This window comes from Colius striatus, chromosome 1 (assembly GCF_028858725.1).
Source record: "Colius striatus isolate bColStr4 chromosome 1, bColStr4.1.hap1, whole genome shotgun sequence".
NCBI classification, from domain to species: Eukaryota; Metazoa; Chordata; class Aves; order Coliiformes; family Coliidae; genus Colius; species Colius striatus.
Window position 1 is genome coordinate 81,999,332 of NC_084759.1, and position 20,620 is coordinate 82,019,951.

At 42.2% G+C, this 20,620-nt stretch overlaps 1 protein-coding gene across 2 annotated transcripts in view; it reads left to right on the top strand.

Annotated features, from left to right (window-relative positions):
- PDK3 (pyruvate dehydrogenase kinase 3) overlaps positions 1 to 11,545 on the top strand; it is a 58,674-nt gene extending 47,129 nt beyond the window's left edge. For both annotated transcript variants that reach the window (XM_061999739.1, XM_061999748.1), the window contains 2 exons: positions 3,838 to 3,951; positions 5,353 to 11,545. In XM_061999739.1, coding sequence (XP_061855723.1) covers positions 3,838 to 3,951; positions 5,353 to 5,496 — 258 coding nt within the window. In that variant the 3' untranslated portion in view covers positions 5,497 to 11,545. The remainder of the gene's footprint in view (positions 1 to 3,837; positions 3,952 to 5,352) is intronic.
- The last annotated feature ends 9,075 nt before the right edge of the window (positions 11,546 to 20,620 follow it).

The window sequence follows — 20,620 nt, forward strand, 5'->3', positions numbered from 1 at the left end:
ATTACGTATTGGATCATTATAAGAAGAATGATAGAGCTGCTGTTCCATTTGTCTGCCTTTCAGTAAATGAATTAATACTCATACTGTCTTCTTGCTGCTCCTCCTCTTTGTTCTGTATTGGTTCTGATACAGTCCTTTATCTTCAGGCATATTGGGAGAAAAAGATCCTTTGAGAAATTTCCTTTGCCTAATTAGGAACACTCCCATCTGTCCCATCTAGTATGTTCTTCAGTGATTTGGGCTTTTTTTTCCTGATGATACTTCTGTGCTTGAAGTGCCTTCAGGCAGCTGACAAAATGTAGCCTAGGGAGTATGTGACTAATTCTTGTACAGAATAATTAACAGTGAGCTGAAGGTGAAACCAGTTCAGAGATTGTAAATTTCCTTTTAGATTTTGAGCAGAAAGTCTTTATGGTACTTAGTCCCTAGCTTGTAAAGTTCATGGCACAGAATGTGCTGCATCGTTTTTAGCAGTGTTTGATGCCACCGTGGTGGATGTGAAATCCAGTGCTGTATCTGCATCGACTTCATATTAATCCTTCACAGTTTCTGCCTCTATAACACATCCTAGTATTATGTTTCAAACTTTTGCTTTTTCATAGAAAGTCTTCTTGAAGGGGGTGAGTGATACGGAACAGGCCGTAATTCAAATATAAACCTTTTTCTTTATGTCAAGAATGATAGAATCTTTCTTGATTCATAATCTGCCTTTATTCTGTCCTGCTTTTGATCAGCAATTTACTATATCAGCCTACAAGAATTTCCTGAAACTTGTTCTCACTACAAATTGATACCTTGATTACCAGCTGTATTCACTATTAAAATGTCTCTTCCTTTGTGGCTGATTGTAAAATGTGTTCATCTTAGGATTGACTCTATGCTCTTTTTTTCCTCCCTGTGCAGCTTTGGCAAATGCATTCCTGTGTTTATTTCCTCATCCTCAAGACTACTTACTTTGATTCTGTGGCATTTATACATGTTTATACTGTACCCCATTTTCAGTCCTTGTTTTCTTCTTTGGTCTACATATCACTGTAGTCAGACCTCCAAAGCATCTCCCTCTCTTCTGAACCTGGTGGCTTTTGCCCTGCAAGCCTGACTGATGCCTGTATGTGACTGAATGTCAAGAAGAGTTGTTAAGCTCTGTTGTTTATATGTGTGTGCATAAAGGAGAAAGTCAATAACTCTGAATCTGTGCCATATCTTTTCACTAAGAGGAAGAAGGACTTAGCAGTGAGGCTCGACAAGTTGTGTGATGCCCCAGATCCAGTTAGAAAAATAATTATACTGTGCTTCGTATGTCAGTCTAGAAATAACAACCCTTCAGCAGAAAGGTTCCTCGTAAATCCTTTTGGGGTCCTTACAGCAGGAGAAGGGTTTTTTTTTTTAATTGATTAGTGCCAAAGACCAAACCACTTAAGAGTTACAGTGCTCCACAAGGTAGGTAAGTCTGTACTTGTGTCATTCTTGACTTGGATAATATTCTAATCTAAATTGCAGTGCAGTATAAACAAATATGTTCTTCTATTCTGACACTCCCTCCCCTTGTTATGTGATCCCCTGTCTAGTTTATGAAACATTCATGGACCTAAGGAGTGAAAGAGAGAGATCTTTCTGTTGATTGGTGAAAATTCTTTCTCGGCGTCATTACAAATGTTGTTTCAAAACTGCTGAGAAACCTTGTTACCATGACAGCATTCTGATTCTAGCAGGTCTTGTATTCATCTGTCCTGCTGTACACGTAGTGGAAACATTACAAACACATGGTAATGTTTGGTGATAATTAGGTTTTCTTAGAGAACGTAATGATTCTCTCTCTCTGGCACCATTTGTTTATAGTGGCAGAAACGTGGCTTAAATTAGGTTTAATTAGCCCTGTAGATACTAGTATCACTGAAATTTAATTATTTTCTAATTACATAATGCATGCTGTAAGATTTAATGAGAAATTGCCTCTAAAAAGGCAGATGTGCCATTATGACTATATTCTGTCCTCTAGGTCAAGCAGAGAGAGGGAAGTATTACATCTTGTCAGGGTTGCTCAATGCTGCCCTTTACTTGAGCTGTTCCTGGGTGTATGTACTATCTACAATTTGATTTTCAGTTGCTGTGCTTTCTGATTTCTTATCTTTTAATGTCTGTTCTCTAGAAAAGATGCAAGTCAGCTTTTGGAATTTAAGTTATTTCTAAGACAGTCAAATATCTTCCCTTTTTTTTAGAGATTAAGAAGGAAATGCGTCTAGTTTCAAGGCCAGATGTTTGAAAAGGATGCACGTGTCTGTAATGTGCATCTTTAAGATTTGCATTTTAAAACCGTAATGTTAGAAAAAGTGCCTCTAAACAACTTGTTCTAACTGTGGAAGTAGACACCAACAGCTATGACAAGCCATGTAAGCAGGAAAGGGCATATCTGACACTGGTGCTTCTCATTTTGCTCCAAACTTTTACCAATTTGAGATCACTAAATTTAGACTTCTGTAAAAACAAGCTAAAGAGGTCAAAAGATACTGTAGAGAGAGCAGGTAACAGCAAGAGAATCCGTGGTGGTTACTGTAGTACAGAGTTCTTTGATGTTCACCCCTCAAGGGATTTCCTACAAAGTGATACCACGTGTAAGCCATGTCTGATGTTCACAAGTCCTCTTTTTTAGCCTTTTTATTGTATCATTTTGGGGCTTCAGTTTATGGTGGATCTTGGTTATTTCTCAGGTTGCCTTTGCAGCAATATTACAGTGGAACCAGTTTACTATTTTTCTGAAAACTTCAAGTGTCTAATTCTTCACGCAATCCAAAGTTGCATCATTCCAGTGCCTCCTATATCCTTCTTTTCAAATTGTGTATGTGTCTGGAATCCTTCCTTTATTGCTCTGGGTAGTCCTGAAGAAGTCAAAAGTGGGGTTCAAGTGAATAATCGGCCACTGTGATTCTCAGCACATACCCAGCCATCTGAAAGAGTTGATGTATAGACCATAATCGGACTCTCTGGCTGCAGCGAGAGAGGCTTGACTTTTTTGTACCTTTTTCTGACAAGAGAGGATTGGAAAAGGTGCTGAGTGTGACCTTGTTGCAGCCGTGGTTATAGGTATTAGTGTTGTAAATTTAAAATCCAAGATTTATACTGTTGAGCCTATTATGCTTTGAAAATGGTGTGGTGCATACAGGGCCTTGGTCTGCAGTGGAACATTCAGTGCTGTGGAATCCTGATCTTTTGTTAGACAGGCAAACAACAGCAAAGATGATTTGCCTTGCATTGCTTTGCATGTAGATCTTCTGATCTCTATTGAAGTGTGGCATCAGGAATCATTTAGTTGTGTGACCTAGATGAAGTAAACAGTTGTCTCTGATTTCCTTGTGTAGTCTCGTAAGTGTGGGGACATGTGAGAAGAAAAATCCCAGGCTTAGGGGGGAAAAAAACATGCTGTCAAAAATCAGATTTTTGAAAGAATGGGACACACAGCAATGGTAATCATAGCGAGGAAGCAGTAGAGAGTATCAGTTTGCTTTGATGATTGGAGGCAGCATGTACTGTGTGTACACCTGCTTGCCTCTTTGAGAAAATGCAAAACAGACAAGGTAGTCCTAACAAAGGACTCTGACGTTTTTATCTTTTCTGTAATTGAACTAAAAAACTCTGCCTAGGAAAAAAAAGGAGATTGCTCAAAAGGCTGAATACCAACTTACAGGGTAGACTGAGTATAAAAGGAGAGCATGAAGAGTAATTTGATGCAAATGTAATATTTGGGTGCCTTCTGTTATATTGCAGATTGCAGTAATCTGTTGCTTTTCTAAAAAAACCCTTTTCCATCACATTTTTTCTTTTGTTTTCTTGTTTTTGTAGGCTGGGTTTGGCTATGGTTTGCCAATTTCTCGTCTGTACGCTAGATACTTTCAAGGTGACCTTAAACTGTACTCAATGGAAGGCGTTGGTTCAGATGCTGTAATTTATTTGAAGGTATGGATTTGACCCTTTTATAAGCTAGTAATGTGGTGCAACTTGTTTGCAGCAGGCTGAGAAAATGAACTTTCTCTCTTTTTACCCTTCAGCTTGTTTTCAAATTTGTAGAGTCATGGAATCATAGAATGGTAGGGGTTGGAAGGGACCTTTAGAGATCATTTAGTCCAACCCCCCTGCAGAAGCAGGGCCACCTAGATAAGGTTGCATAGGAACATGTCCAGGGAGGACGTGTCTTGAAGACCTCCAAGGAAGGAGACTCCACAACCCCTCTGGGCAGCCTGTTCCACTGCTCCATCACCCTCACAGTGAAATAGTTTTTTCTTATGTTCAAGTGGAACTTTTTGTGTTCCAGCTTCATCCCATTACCCTTTGTCCTGTTGCTAGCTACTATAGAAAAGTTGCTGTCTTCATCGTAGTTGCCATCTTGATCGTATTTAACTAAATCAGTTATGCAGAATCCTAAAAACCAAGGTTATAAATATTATCCTGGCACTAGTACTGGATAGTTTGCTTTCATTTCTTTTTTCAGTCTTGTATTGGATCTTTGCATTTTGTTAATCCATGGTGAGTGCTGAATTTTCTAAGAACTGTGTGCCATTCTTGGCTAGTGCAGTTCTTGACCTTTGTACAACAGACAACAAATCCTGTTGACACTTTTGGGGAGATCCTAGGCTGCTCAGGGGTTTAAGGTTGAAACTAACTGCTTGAATTTCATCAGGGAACGTAGAAGAATGTGGCATATAGCTCATGTGACGTATAGCTCATCTCCTTAACTTAGCCTTATCACTGTGCCTGGCTGTATGTAGTGAGTGACTTTGTGGAATCCTGTGATGACTTTAGTGTCTGGTGCATATATGTGTGGAGGAAAAAGGCGGATGGCCTTAGGTGAACCTGCTTCTGTGTAGGGGTGTTGTACTAGATGATCTCTAAAGGTCCCTCCCAACCCCTACCATTCTGTGATTCTGTGAAACAGTCATGCTAATGGTCTGAACTAGATCAGTCCTCACACATCAGTGTGCTGAGGGAGTCTGGCTGTGTTGAAGTGAAATGTTTAAGTGAAGCAGCTGTCTACCCCATGCAAATGACATCTCCCCAAAATATTTTTTACCAAAACTTTTTTTTTCATGCTATCTGTGTAGACACCACTCCCTGGAAAGAAGTGAAATATTTTAAAGTCTTACTCTTTTCTTTTAACTTCTATTGTGACGGGTACCTTGACTAGAACTTGAGCAATTAGTCACAGCTGAAGTATTTTCAAAATAGTGTTGTGACATGTAACACTTGGATAATTGAGGCACTTGTTCGATGCACAACTTGGAACTGTAGAGCTCCCCCGAGCATCATCTTGCTTTTGGTATGTCTAACGATGTCTTACCACTGCTTTTGTTTTTTCCATAGGCCCTTTCAAGTGAATCATTTGAAAGACTTCCCGTTTTTAATAAGTCAGCATGGCGACACTACAAGACCACACCTGAAGCAGATGACTGGAGCAATCCCAGCAGTGAACCAAGGGATGCTTCTAAATATAAAGCCAATCGATAATTTGCCATCTTTTGTCTCTGTTGGAGATGACCTCTGCATTCAGTATAAAGTCTCTGCTTTGTTCCAAAATCCTTCAAACCACAATAGCTAGTAACTTCCAAACAAAGACCTAATCAGGGCATTGAAAAATACTAAGAACAAAGTGATGATTGGGACTTAAAGGAAGGCACTAAGCACGTTTAGTATGTGAGTCCCGTCTACTTCACCAGAATATGCTTGGTTGCTGCAGTCGTGCATTGACAAAAGGGATTGCACTACGCTCGCACTTAAGAATATGATGTTGTAACAGAAAGATTGTCTGAAATGGTCAATTTTGATTCCAGTCTGAGGACTGGCAAGATGTGTAGAATACCTTTAAATGGTGAATATCTTGCACAGCAATATGGTAGAAAAGTTCTAACATAGTTAAACATACACTTTGAAAATCCACTCTGCTGCATTTCATCTTGCACAGTGTCATCTATTACAAGAAATCCCTTGAGCTCTTGAGGATTTGTATCTGATGAGCTCATAAATGCATAGTTCTAAAAGGGTTGTGCAGCTTTAAACTGATGCTTTTTCCCAAATCCATTTGTCACATGCATATGAAAATTACTTTGTTATATAAGACATTGGGACTTCTTGGTATGCACCTTAAGGATTTTATGAACACACAAACACAGAAATGCATTTCCATATGTGTTCCCTTGTTTTGAGGAAAGATCATAAGTAGTGGGATCATCTCTCCATACAAGAAATTCCATCACTACAGAGGCAGAGGGTCATTCAATTTCATGCTTATTGCCCATCATTTTTGGGGGGGTTGGGAAGGGGAGGGAAATACTGAAAGGCCCGAGAGCCAGACATACAAATGAATTTGCCTTAAGAATGTTGGTTGCTTGGAACCTGATTAGTTTAAAACCTGTAAATAGTTTGCAAAGTTATTTATATATTCAATGTCTGACTATAGTCTCGTAACCTGAATTTATAGTGTATATAAAGATGATGTACACCAGCTTTTGGAAAGTGTCATTGGTCTAAATACATGAGACTGGAAATATAGAAGTGAGAGGGACAAAAAATAGCTGGTACCTGATTTAAGGAAAAAAAAAAGTAAATTCCCTTTGAATTTTTTGTAAGGGTTATTGATGACTGTTAGGAAGCTGTTCTTCACCAAGCCTATGCCAAAAAGTGTTTCTGATACTATAGCTTTTCAGAGAAACTTGTTGATATTTAGAAGTTCTGGTGGTATCCTAGCTATGGGAATAAAGTAGATGAGTTGTAAGCAGCTGTGATGCACCCTCAGTTTATCTTAGGTGTTTTGATATTTTTTTGAAAGATACTGCAGATTTTAGCAAGGAAAAATGAAACTTGTTTACCAGAAGCGTGGGGGAGCTGTCCCTTTTGTCCTCCCAATATATATTTTTTATAAAGAACTGATCTGTTAGGTAAGCAGGGAAATGCTGAGAAGTTCCTGGGTATTTAAAAATAAAGAAACCCTACAAAATAAATCTTAGTTTGACTTGACAATAGTACTTTGCACTTCTATAGCACATTTCATCAAAGGATTACAAAGCACTTTGAGCAATAAACTTCATACACCCCCATTCCTGAGGAGTCAGAGTCCTTGCCTTGCAAACCTTTACTCTTCCCTGTCGCAGTCCATTCAGGCAGTTGTGTGGGTAGCTCATGGGTTTGCAGGTTCTGTGAGCTTCACAGCACTGTGCAGCCACCACACAGCACTAGGTACCCTCAGCACACGCCAGCAGAGTGTGGCCAGGCTGTTCAGAGGTGGAGGCAGCACCAGGCAGCTGCTGGAGGCTGCCTGGCTCCTTGGCTGCCAAGCTGTGCCCTTCTGAGCCCCCTCTTCCAGCAGGTAGGAAGAAGGAATGTGTGCTGAAGGGACTGTCCTCTTCTGTTCCCCACCTGGACACACTGGACCCTGACTGGGGGATCTTTACATGGTATAGGGGAGCCTGCAGAGCAATAATCTTCCCACGACTTCAGGCACTGCTGCAGAGAAGACAATTGCCCTTCAAGAGCTACAGCTATGCTGCTGGGGTGAAATCAGTACCGGTTTGACAGGAACACCAGCTGGAAGTCCCATCTACTAAAATTTAGTCACTTGATTTCTGCCCTGATCTGTAACTTCTTCCTGTGTTTAAATTCATTTCAAGTTGTGTGTGTTTTCTAGTAATTCCAGAGGAGGCCTTGCTTTAAGACAGAAAATTGCTGCAAAACAAATGTTTCCACAATTGAATGTGGTCAGTTTCTTCCTAGAACGGTACCTAAAACATTCCAAGGAATGTGATAGTTTATCTAAGAAGCCGAGTTTCAGCGTTTTTTAGAAGTTCTATTTTAAAGTAGTAAATCCTGACCTTGTGCTTCTCTTTAGCTATCTATTATACATGAAGAGGAGAGGGAACAGAAAGAAAAGATGAAAGGCATATAAACCATGGAAGCAAGCTGATGATTCCGTGGAGGCTGTTGTGGTATATTAGTCATTTCACTTATTCACAAAACCAGCTGTCTGGCTTTCAGGACTGAAGTGCTCTAGTACCTGAAAAATAAGTCCCCTGAAATAAACCCCCTCACTATTTTCAAGAGCCTTGAACAGCTCAAAACAGGAAGTCAGAGCATAAGGAATGCATCTTCTTTCCATTTCCCAAGGTTTGTTCATGGGCGTTCCAGTGAATGTGAGAAAGAAGCAATTTACCTCCTCTCCAGCCATGTCTAGGCAGCCTGTGCTTTAGGGGAGATCCCGGGTATGCCATAAATTGGTTTTCACTCCCTATATGTTTCCACATATAGGGAGTATCAGTCTGAAAACTGTCTTGGGGAAACAACAGCAGCAGACTTTGGATTAGAAGAAAGTTTTGCAGTGGATATGCCTGAAAAAGGAGGATTGGGTGGGTTTGTAATATGGTTAGTTTAACTTACAGGTACTGATCTTTTTTCAGTTACTTCTACCGTTGATTGGAGTCTGTTGTAATGAATTGTTTTAATATCCTGGGGCTCTCAGTTCCAAACTTGCTGGTGATTGTGGGTTTCAGCTGTATGACCTGCTGATGATATTGCAACCTGCTTGTCTTAAGTTACAGGACACATAAACAGGAGAAAAGAAATGCTTTCACGGAAAACGTTTCATATCCATTGTTTAGTGACTAACGGAAGCAGGCTAACAAGAGATGTTTGCTTCTTGATTCTTGCTGAGAATTTACAGACAACTTCTATATGTAACAAATACCTGGACTTTTTTGCCCAATGTGAGTTTTTCTGGTGTATTCCTTCAACGTGACCTATTAACCCCCTGCCTAGTTTAATATTAATAACTGCCTCTCCAAGTTATATTTGTGTTTGTGCACTCTGCTTTTCTGGGCTTTGCTTTGAAGCTGACAAGGGGTCTTTCAGAGTCAGTGCTTGATGATGAGTACTCAGAAGATACTGAAGTGCTGCTTTTGCCACTCAAATGTGCAGTCTTTGCCTCTGCGCTTGATTGTGAAGACCTAGGATAGTACCCAGAAAGTCTTTGTCCTGCTGCAGTCGTGCTGCCCATTGGGTAGTATTTAGAGCAAGTCCCTTGCCACACGCCTAAAGAAGACGGGTATTCATTGTAGTGTTCTTGGGAAACTCAAGATACTTCTTTTGGCTATGTAAACTACATTTACCAGTCCAACTGGATAGCATACTTTTGTCTTCAGTGACCTGTTGAATTTGCTTAGAAACAGCTGTTCACATGCTCCAAGAAGTACAGTGATCTTTCAGTGTAGCGCAGACTCCTATTCCTCTCCACCCAAGCTTGCTATGTCAGTTGAAGTCTTGACCTTGTTGCCATGGAAGACATTTCACCACCTCTCCATCTTTAATAAGCGCTTCTAGATCCTTAGGTGTTAGGTGCTGCAAAGTGCAAAGTGATCTTGATTGTCAGAAATCATTTTGTAGAAAACAGCCTACGTGTTTCTCATTGGCATTTATCTCGTGAGGATGACCGTGTCTGATTGTGTGGTGTTACATTTCCTTACATGTTTCCTCGGCTGCCATATAAGTGCTGTGGTTTCCAGTAGCTTTTCATCTCTTCTGCCTGACATACTCACCTGCCTGTGAATTAATACATGTGCAAACGTTGTGTGTGCAGAACTTAAGAGAATATGATGTCACATGACAGAACGATGTGTTACTGAGTTCAAATGACAAAGGAGGAACAGAGCCACAAACTGTGTAGTGACTTCAGGGCTGAGTCTTGCCCTGTGAATACTTGCACAGGTAAAGAGTATATGAAAGTAATCCCACTTAAATTAATCTGTTCTCAGGATCAGGACTTCAGCTGTTTGCATTAATTTGAAATGATGAAGATTTCTGTAACTGAAGTAGCATTCTAATTAAAAATAACTAAGAAAATTTTAAGTTCATGTGCTTTAATTGCAGTATTATGTTGCCTTAAAAGGTGTCAGAAATGGGCATTGAGAACTTGTTTCTTTCTTAAATACTGAGGGGTTTTTTTTCATGTCGTTATCAGTAGGATTGATGTGTTTGGGATAAATCTGACACTGACTAACTAGTATTCATCACAGAATCTTAAGGATTGGAAGGGACCTTGAAAGATCATCTAGTCCAACCCCCCTGCCAGAGCAGGCCACATAGAGTAGGTCACACAGGAACTCATCCAGGTGGATTTTGAAAGTCTCCAGAGAAAGAGACTCCACAACCCATCACCCGCGCTCCCTCACCCTCACAGTGAAGAAATTCTTCCGTGTATTTCTTTGGAACCTCTTGTGTTCCAGCTTGTACACATTGCCCCTTGTCCTGTCCTTGGACATCATTGAGAAGAGCCTGGCTCCAGCCTCCTGACACTCACCCATTACATATTTGTAAACATTAATGAGATCACCCCTCAGTCTCCTCCAAGCTAAAGATCCCCAGCTCCCTCAGCCTTTCATCATAAGGGAGATGCCCCACTCCATCATCTTGGTGGTCTTGAGCTGAACTCTCTCCAGCAACTCCCTGTCCCTGAACTGAGGGGCCCAGAACTGGACACAATATTCCAGGTGCAGTCAATCGCTGAGAGGTGGCAGATGGCCAGGCCTTTGAAACTCATAGCCTGGGTAGATGGTAGCAGGCAGTGGTGGGGCAGACGTTGAGCGGTGTCAAACCGTCAGTGCTCTCAGCAGGTGAAGGGCTGACGGGCTTGCTGGTGAGTTGGGCTGTGTTGTGCCTGGTGGCCGAGAGGGAAAGAGAGTTCATGTTGCCTTTCCTCAGGTGGCATTATTTGCAACAACTGAACCTATAGTGGAGGAGTGGGAAGCTAATTTTTTGTGACATCACTTGGTGATGTTTTAAATTTCATGTTGAGTCTTCTGTAACTTGTGTTGGAATTGTTTGTAGTCCAATACCCACGTATATAACTTGTGTGTGCTCTTATTTTCCTTTTTTCATTGCTGACAAAAATATGGACAAAATACACAATGACATTTTCAAGGGACTGATTCAGTTTCACACACTGTGGAGCTTAGTTGGCAGTTTGGCAGCCCAGGGCCAGCTTCACACATGCCTACAGAGGGACACTTGTAGAGAGCTGCACTTGGGAGCTCAGAGTAATACTAGATAAAAATTGTTTTCTTGCCTGTTTGTCACAGTTTGAAGTCTTCTGTGGAAAGATACATTTGACTATTTCCATGTCCATCTCCTTCTCCCCCTGAAATTTATTATTAATATTGCAAGCATAATGTATTTTTTGTTAAGGTGGTTCTACAACTATATATAAATGTAATTGCTTCTGTATTTCCAGGTAGATCTTAAGACTTTCAAGCTTCCATTGTCTTTCATGAATATGTTTTAGTCCTGTCAGATATCTTTATGAAATGCTTGTTTTCACACAACACTGTAGTATTCATTCTGAAGTTACCTTTCAGTGATTCGTGTGTCGCTAGATTTGGTTTTAAAAAGATAATGTAACTGAACTAAACAATCTTTGATTTTGCTGTTCTGCCAAGGACCTGATATCAGAATAACTACAAAGACAGCAGGTGCACAGAAAATAAAATTGTTCTCCATTTGAATGGAAGAATTGAAATATTAAGAATTGCTAAGGTGTCTCTTTCTACAAAATAATGGAGCTGCAAAAGCATATTTAAGGAGACTGGCTTCTTGCAAAAAGGAGTTTCTACAGAAATTACCCTAGGTCCATCACTTCTGCACATGTATTTTCTGTGTTACTCCCTTCCATACACATAAGCTCCGTGGTTTCTGTTGGTTTGTAGCTTGACATGGGAAATGGTGGTGGGGAAGTGTGGAGGTGCAGGAGGGAACATGTACCCTAAAGTGTTTTGGGATTAAAACTTAGTTTTCTCTTTCGCAGTGTGAGAAAACTGGATTAACCTAGTGACTCTTGACTTACTCTCCTTTTTTACGTAATATTCATTGCTTCTTTCTCAGAACACTGAGGTAAGAAAACTTCAGGCCTCTCATCTACAATGAAACTGATGTTTCTGAGTAACTGCCTAAAACAAAGTTTATGGCACAAACCTCAAATTTGCCTTTTCTCACTTTCCCAGAGGAGTCCAGAAATGCCTATAGTTCTAGAGCATTAAGTTGAAACAACTTGGAAGGACCAAGTTTGGTGAGAGGCTGAATGTCAGGATTGGGCAGCTGATTTTGGCAGTGCTGATGCTTCCTCTGAAGTGCACAGAGATGAAGCCAACCATTTCAGCCACTTCCAAGTGTTTCTGTGGAGTGTGACTTTTCCTTTAGTGTTCTGTATTACCAAGGACTGTCTCTAGATCAGCCTTGCTGCTTGGGGGATTTGATTTCCTGACATGGAAGCAGCAGAATCATAGAATGGTAGGGTTTGGAAGGGACCTTCAGAGATCATCCAGTCCAACCCCCCTGCTAAAGCAGGTCCACCTAGGTCAGGTCACACAGCAATGTGTCCAGGGTTCTTGAAGAACCCCAAGGAAGGAGACTCCACACCCTCTCAGGGCAGCCTGTGTCAGGGCTTCCTCACCTTCACAGTAAAATAGTTTTTCTTATGTTTAAATGGAACTATTCGTGTTCCAGCTTCTTTCCATTACCCTAGTCCACAAGTGAGTTATTGGGGATTTCTCAAAGCCTGGCATCCGCCTACTCTGCATTCATCAGCATAGTTTGTCACCACACGTCGTTTTCTCTGAAGCATGTGAGCACCTCTTGGGTTTAGGGTTTTTTTGCTACATAAATCGCCCTAAAGCTTCTGGGATTATTCTTGACATTGGAATCGTCTGTTATAAAATAACTGCAGTAACTTGAGACTTCTGCCTTGAAATGTCTTTAGTATTTGTAAAATTGTAGATACACTCCTAAGTTACTCATGAATAAAACAAAGTTTCTTATCAAGCAACTAAGGAGCAAGAAAATGCCTGGAAAGCCAGCTTGCTTTACTTATTAACTTTCATAAGTAATAGAAAAGGATCCAGATGGTCAGAATCTTGCCAGAAGTGAGGTAATTTTCTTTCAGATGAAGAATATATTTTAAAACTTAGATGCGAAGAAACCCGTGTGTGTTGTACTTTCTCGCTGCTTACCATTTGCTACAACAGGAGATGCACAGGGGCTGGGTGGTTAATTGAAGTAGCTCCAAATTGGAGAAATCTGGCAGCATGTGCTACATTGTATTTGGCAGTAGCCATCTGGAGAATATAAAGAAAGCAACTTTTTTCAGCAGCACTACGAGGAAGGTTTAGGGTTCCAGGACATAGGCTTATGTGGGAGAATGGTTTGTAGTAAGGGATGGATTTCCTGTGGTACAATTCATGCCTTTTTTTACAGCCTGTTGTAGGCTGAGTACCTAAATTTGTTACTTTGAGTGGAAAGTCTTGCAGTAGACAGTTTTCAAATGAAGTCAGGCATGCAAAACATGTCAGACGTGCTCAGTAGGAAAAATGAAACTTTTTTTAGTCAGATCAGTCTATATTCATCATCTGTCTCAGGTTGCTTTTACTTTAAGCTTTAGTACCATTTCCTGGAGTAGTAAAATTGAATGTAGTAAATAGCACCTGCTATATTTTGTCAAAGAGAATCAGCCACTCAGAGAACTTTGATAGAGCAACTTGCAAAACCCTTCTTTGATAATTTTTTTAATGTCTTTTGGCCCAAACTATCCCCCTTTGTGTCTCTTAGTCCAAAGGCAATAGGCATGTTGCTTTGTTTCTACTAGTGTGCAACTAGGAGACACAATCACGAAGTTTTAACACAATTTCCTTTCTCAATCTGTCACTATGGATTCCTTTCTTGAAATCAATAAAAGAGCAGGCACCTGTAAATACACTGGTTTAAAAGACTGGGCTGTTTTCCAGAAGAAAGCTTCAGCTCTGCCAGTTTCCAAGGTCACATATTGGCTGTGTTTTGGTATTAGAAATCTTTCAAAGGACAGCTTCATTAAAATTTTCCTCTGGTTATGGAAAGGGGTGCCAGTTTGCACTGTTGGGAGATGTCCCTCGTTAAAATGTAGGAGCCATTCTAGGAGGCTCGAGGTGGTTGGTGGTTACTCTGTGCTTTCTTTCCCTCCCTTGCCTGTTTTGCTTTGCTGTTTATTCATAGGTTAATCTCTTCAGAGACTTAAGAGCACTTGATGCAGTCCCTGGGGCTGTGGAGGACCAACAGTTAAGGCATAGTTAGATTTGCATTCAGGTGAAAAAACTGGGTTTTTGTATGTGCATGTGTGGTAGTTTCTATCTAGATGTTGGTGGACTAAAGGTAAAGTTTTGTGAACAGAAAACCAATATTATTCTTTATCTTCACAGGTGGATGTGCATTGTCAGTGTGATGCTGTGTGCTTGAAAACTGCCCGCTGCATTTTGCACTAAGTAAATTAGGCTGTCCTGTATGTTATAATGTACAAGTTTAGCAGCTTTATAGAGTACTTTGCAAACAGCTGTTTGTGATGGATGAAAAGGATGGAATTACATTTTGTTCCAGCATATTTAAATGCCTTTTGTCTTGAAGTGCACAGACTAACAGCATGATGGAGAGTGCCAGCTTGCTAAACAGCATATTTTACGGCAGGAGAAGTGAAGCTTCTGAGAACTGAAGTAATCTCTAACTTCTTGTTCCTGGATAAGTAGTTGAGTGAAACAAGCAAGAAGGTCACCTTGGGCACTTCCTTGTAGATATAATTCCCTTCAGTTAATGGGTGAAGCCAGTCCTGCGAACAGCAGGGTAGTACCACCAGTCTTTGCATAAGGGCAAACTGCATTTTCCTTAGGCTCTGTGTAGTTTATCTCAGTGTTCTTCATGATGAATTGACTTGGAGGTTCCAGAACCTGGAAGTTGAAAGGTGTCAGGTGCTTGACCTCATGACATTTTTTTTCTTGCCTTTCTTTAAAGCATACAGGGAAAAACATCAGAAAAAAAGAGCAAGCTCACACCCTGTATGCTTTCTTACAGGGTGTGAGCTTGCTCTTTTCTGATGTTTTTCCCTGTTTTCTGTGTGTCTATGACAGGTATGTGCTGTGGGGTAGTTTGAAGAGGGTAAAAACTAAAACCACCCAAGATTAGCTATGCTGTTTGAGTTAACTTTTAATTTGGAACCAGCTATTTTGTGAGGAATCTTCTTACTTCTTATACAAGATATACCTCGGGCAGTTTTCTGTTTGCATATGAACAAATGAGTATTTAAAATGTCTTTTTCTTGTTCTTTTCTGGGATCAATATGCTCATTTGGGAGAGATCTTTTAGATAACTCAAAGGAAAAAAAAAACAGCCCAGAAATTTTCTTGAAGGGACAGTTTTGTATCTTGTTTTGGCACTTGGCTTTTTCATCTTGTCTTGTGGTGGTGTAAGCTCAGGGCACTGTTGAAAATGCAACTGGTTAATTTTTAAACTGATCATAAGACTTGGCCAAGTAGCTGGGTTCCTGCTGGTTTTATGCATATTAGTTTTGAAATGAAAAAGCTGGAGGCTGGTGTGGCATGTAGTGCATGTAGTACATTAAAATAACACAACCCTGTTGGTATTCAGAGCGAGTCGCTTGTAAAGAGCAGGTTTATAATTAATCTACTTTCCCTAAGTGGATGATGGCTTTGCAGTTTACTGTTACCTACAAAACCAGGGTTTGTTTGTAGGGAAATATGATTAGGTAATGACAGAATAAGGTTAAAAAATACCACAATGTGCTCAAGAGGCCATAATTTACTGTAACAAAGCTGCTTCTAGAATCAGAAATACCTGTGAGACTTGACACACGCAGGTGCCCTGGTCACAGCCACCAGGTAGGATTTTCCCCTTCAGTGTTCCTGCCTTCATCTACTTAAGCACAAGAGTGTTTGGTTTGAGATAACAGACCATCACCTTGTTGATTAGTCCAGTTAAACATTTAAATTTAGTGCTGGGTTTTGTAACGGAAAGCTGTGCCTTGCAGCTGTGTTTTTGCTTTGATTTACCACAGTCAGTTAAAACCAAAAAATCCAAAAAGTCTTCAGATTGCTGGGGCCACAGCTTTCCCCTGCCAGAGGTTTCGTTTGCGTCCTTTCTGCAGTAGAAGCAAGTTGCAGAGGTTTAGGGTTTCCAGCACTGTTCCATCCCTGAGGATGAGACTCGCCAGCCTGGCCTGTGCTGCGGGCCTGAGGGCTCAGGGCCTCAGAGCGGGAGCGGCCTGGGCTGTGGGCACTGGTACTGCCACTGGTACACAGCCTGGAGCAGCTCCCTTCACCAGCCCTTACAGACATGTGCCTCAGCACCAGCTTTGCCACGCCAGCAAGTGTTTTCAGGCTGCTTTGGAAAGGGAAAATCCTGGTTCTTTCCCATGTAGTGGTTGAGGTCATAGTTAATGGCAGAGAACCAGGCAGGGTGGGGGTTGAGGTGTCTCCCTCTGGCCTCTTCCAGGTATTTACTACTGTGCTGCAGTTATTTAATGTTGTTTGCTGGGCAGCAAAAAGAATCTCTCCTGCTTATGGAAATGAGACTTTTACCCCAATCCTAATGTAAACGGAAAGCTGAGCTACCAAAATAGTGAGACGATGTTGTAAGCAGTCAAAATTCTGACTGCACAAGAGGTCACTTATTTCACACAGAAAGACAGAGTGGTCAGGGTTGGAAGGGACCTCTAGAGATCATCCAGTCTGCTAAAGCAGATCCACCTCGATCAGGTCACACAAGAACGTGTCCAGACAGGTTTGAAAGCCTCCAGAGAAGAAAACTCCACACCCTCCCTGGGCAACCTGTGCCAGGGCTCCCACACCCTCACAGGAAAGAAGTTTTTACTCATGTTCAAGTGGAACTTCCATTCATAGATAGCACAGACCATGAAACATTACCAGAGAAAATGGGATCAAGCCCTGTAACTTTTTAATCCTTACAGATCGTTGTCTTTTTGTATAGTGAAACTGCCTTTTGAGAAGGGTTAGAGGAGGTGATGCTTCCAAAGGCATAATTTCCTCCTTAAATTTGTTTTGCTCATTTGTTTTCAGATGCAATTTTGCCACACTCCAGTATATGGAGCAGACTCTTGCATTTGTGTGAAGGCAGAACTGCCTTACCCAGCTTATGAACTCACAGCTCACTGTTTCCTGCTGTTGAAAAGAGTATCTAAAAAGGAGAGCATGGTGCATGAAGCTGGGAGATCCATCAGGGTGACTTGTCACAGGAAGAGCTACAGTTGTTACTGGAATCTCAGTCCCATTCTCCCCACTTAGCATGGTGAAGATGCACTTTCAGAAGCTTTCAGCTATTTTTATTGTGTTCTGTATGGGTCTCATCTCCCTCAGGCAGAGCTGTGTGGCAGTACCCTTGATTTCCATTTGGGTTAAGAGATGCTAACGCTGCCCTTTTGCGCAGCAGGAAAGGGTAGGGCAGAAGAGATCTGTGTGCTCCTGCTTGGGGAACACCTGTTGTCTTTTGAGAGGAAAATAAAAATATCTCACCTCAAAATAATATCAGAAAATGAGTTCTTAAGATAAGCCTTCTGCCTGAAAGGGTCTCCCCCGAGAGGCAAAGCCCTAGGTCCATTTTCCGATCAAATTTCAGCTCTGTTTTAGGAGGGGCTCAGAGCTCATCTGCACCAGGCTCGAGTGAAACTGATGCTTAATTATGTGCTACCATATAGGACACTTTGCCTATGATGGTTTATTATTACCCTTTTTTCATAAACAAATTTGATTAGTGTCAAACCCTTCCTTCCTGCTGAGCTGCATGGACAAGCTTGGTGTGGATTCAGGGGACCTTCTTGTTCCTGAGGGGCTTTGCCATGCACTGAAACAAGAATCTCTTCTGACCTCAGGCTGGGCTGAACCTGGTGTGTGCCCATGGGAACGTGGCACTGGGGACCCATCAGACCACGTCTGTGGGCAGAAGTCATTCTCCTGAGGCTTTGGAGTGGAAAAGCCATGGTTGTGGCTGAGGAAGCCAAGGCCAAAACATCACGTGCTGAGGGGAAGGATTTAAACAGCTTCAACCTGTCTAGAAAAGGCTTTGGAGTGAGGAAGGAGGTAAAAGATCTGCCACTGCCGTTCTGTTGTCACCTTGCAGTTACTTAGACAGCCTATGTCTGTGGCCACTAGTTGAGCAAGGTGTGAAGCCTGTCCTGCCTCCAGGCTAAAGTCACCTCTGCCTTTTCAGAGCCAGAGAGGGTGGAAGTGAATAGCATCACTTCCAATGGCATCACTTAAAGATGTAAAAGGAAAAGCTATGTGGACAAGGAAAGCAGCAGCATTCGGGAGAGCACAATGGGCAATGCCAGGGGTTCACTACAGCCTTGGTAAGTGATTCTACCTCTGATCCAGCCCCTTAGGAGGACATCAGGATTCCTTTGCAGTTTTCCTGTAGCTTTATTTGAAATACTTGTTTCCTGGTGTTAACTTTGTCTAGCTTCCAGCAATCAGTCCTGCTTTGTGCTACTCTGAAGTGTCTTCATTCTCTTGTGAATTGCATCCCTACACTATTTGGAACTAATTTTCAATATACAGACAACATTACACTTTTATTAATGTTTCTCTTTCTTGAGCCTTTTGGGTTCAGTCACCCCTGTGAGTCAATTTATCCAATGCTCTGCTTCATGCCTAAATGATGGAAGAATTTTAAGACTAAGGGAATACTGTAGATGTTTCACAAGCGCTGCCACAAGAGCTCTGCCTTGTACTGCAGAAAATCGTCTCTACTTCTTCAGCCGCCTGTTAGATGTTCTCCCACCTGTTCTATGTAAGCTTGCAGGAATTTTCAGTTGGGGCTTTCTGAGTGCCTCCAGTCATGCTCTTTGCCAGCATTTGCTAGGTTTCCATGGTGCAAGGACGTACCACTTACAGAACTGAAGTACTTGGCAGTTCCTGCTACCGGATTTAATACATGTTCCCAATCCGTCTAACACAGCGCTCCTTCGCAGCAGTGAGAGGTGCTACCACAGGGTGCAGCAGCTCTGGCTTTGTGTCACCTCACCTGGGAGGGCCTGACTCAGTGATAGCTCATCTTGTCCCTGGGTTTGGATCAGGCTTGTGTCAACCAGAGTCGCCGTGTCCCTTCCCAGAGCACAACTGGCCATGCAGGTGTCTGTGTGCACAGGACTGGCAACGAGCAGGCAGTGAGGCAGTGTGCAGGGGTCAGTCAGCCAGACATGGGCCAGCCCTCTCTGTGGGGCTGTGGAGGTACCTCAGGGGCAGAGAAGCAGGACTGCTGCCAGACTGACTTCCTCACTCCTGGGAGCATACAAGGACGTCTCATGCATCTCCCAAGTAATGCAAGATGCTGCTCCGAACCACCCCAAATCCTCGCTCTGCACTAACAGAGCCTGGATTACTGGGGAGCATTTTCATGTGGGCTCTACCTTTAAATAGTTTTTCTGTCAAGTTGAATGACTCTGAAATTTGCTTATTCTCTAATTAGACATCTCTTAGCTGAAGTCCTAAGCCCCTGTCTGCTGGTGGTTCAGCTTCTCCCTGCCTGAGGTGGGACTGGTCAGTAAACAATCTTTTCTACAGTCGTAACTTTTCTTATAGAATGGACAAAAAGGAAAGAGCGAAGTGGGAACATTCTGGCAACAGACTTGAGTGAGTCAGAGGAAAAGCCCAGTCCAATGGTCAGTGTCAGGATTTGTCCCTGTGGCTAACATTTGCTGATGCCGTTCTGTGTAAATCTAGCAGAGCTGCACACCATCTTGGCACACACTGAGATCCTTCACAGTTGCTCCTGCTGCTGGGGACAGCTTTCGGAAGCAGGAGGAGGATAGGATGGCTGCAAAAGCACTGCTGCTTTCTTCCACTTAAAAGATGAATTAAAATAGTGGCGCTTGATCCCACTGCATCGGGGCTGAGGGTGAAGGGATCTCAAACTTCTTGGTGTCTACTGCTGCACTTTGCCAGCTCAGGCAGCATTTTTGTCACATTTACCTTGCAGCCAGAAAAACCTCGGTGAAGGCAAGGAGAGACAGAATCTCGTCAGAGCGGAGGGCAGCAGTAGTAAATCCAGCAGCAGGATTTGGAGCAGGTTGGCAAAGCCGCTCGAGTGGCATTTGTTGGGGGCATGAAGCCCAGGGGCACATGGGATGGGGATCACGAGCACTGTGCCGCTAGAAGGGCTGACACTAGGGGTTGTGCTTGTGTGTCCAAAGCTACTGTAAAATGATGGCGAGAGGCAGCAGTATCTGTTGTACACAGTTTATTTTTCATGTGGAGCTTGGCTGATAATTAGGACCGAATTTAAGCAAGGCTCATGAAAAATAAAACCAAACCATGACTCAGAAGTGCAAAATGGCCCTCCACGTGTCCAGAGACAATGAGGTTCCGGTTTGCTGGAGGCAGCACATGGATATTGGTGTCTGTACCAGCAGGGCAAAGGCTTCAGCTTATTAATCTCCTCAATGCAAATGGATGCCTGGTACAGTATATGGCTTTGTCGCTGGGTGGCCACCCGTGACTCTGAGAAACAGCTTCTGTTAAGAAGAGGTCACTGGGGAGTTGTGTTTTTTTTCTCCAGTTCCTATGTACAAGTTGTGGTGTCTTCCATTCAAACCACTGAATAAGCGCTGCTGGACAGGAAGCGCCATGAAATGAAAACAAAAACCCCAGATGGTGAAAGCCAAGAACAAAAACCTGCCCACCTCCATTGCATTTGGACATGGCTCATCATATAAACAGCACCGGTAGAGAGCAGACAGTTCCCGTGGTGGTGGAGTGGTTTGTGATGGGAA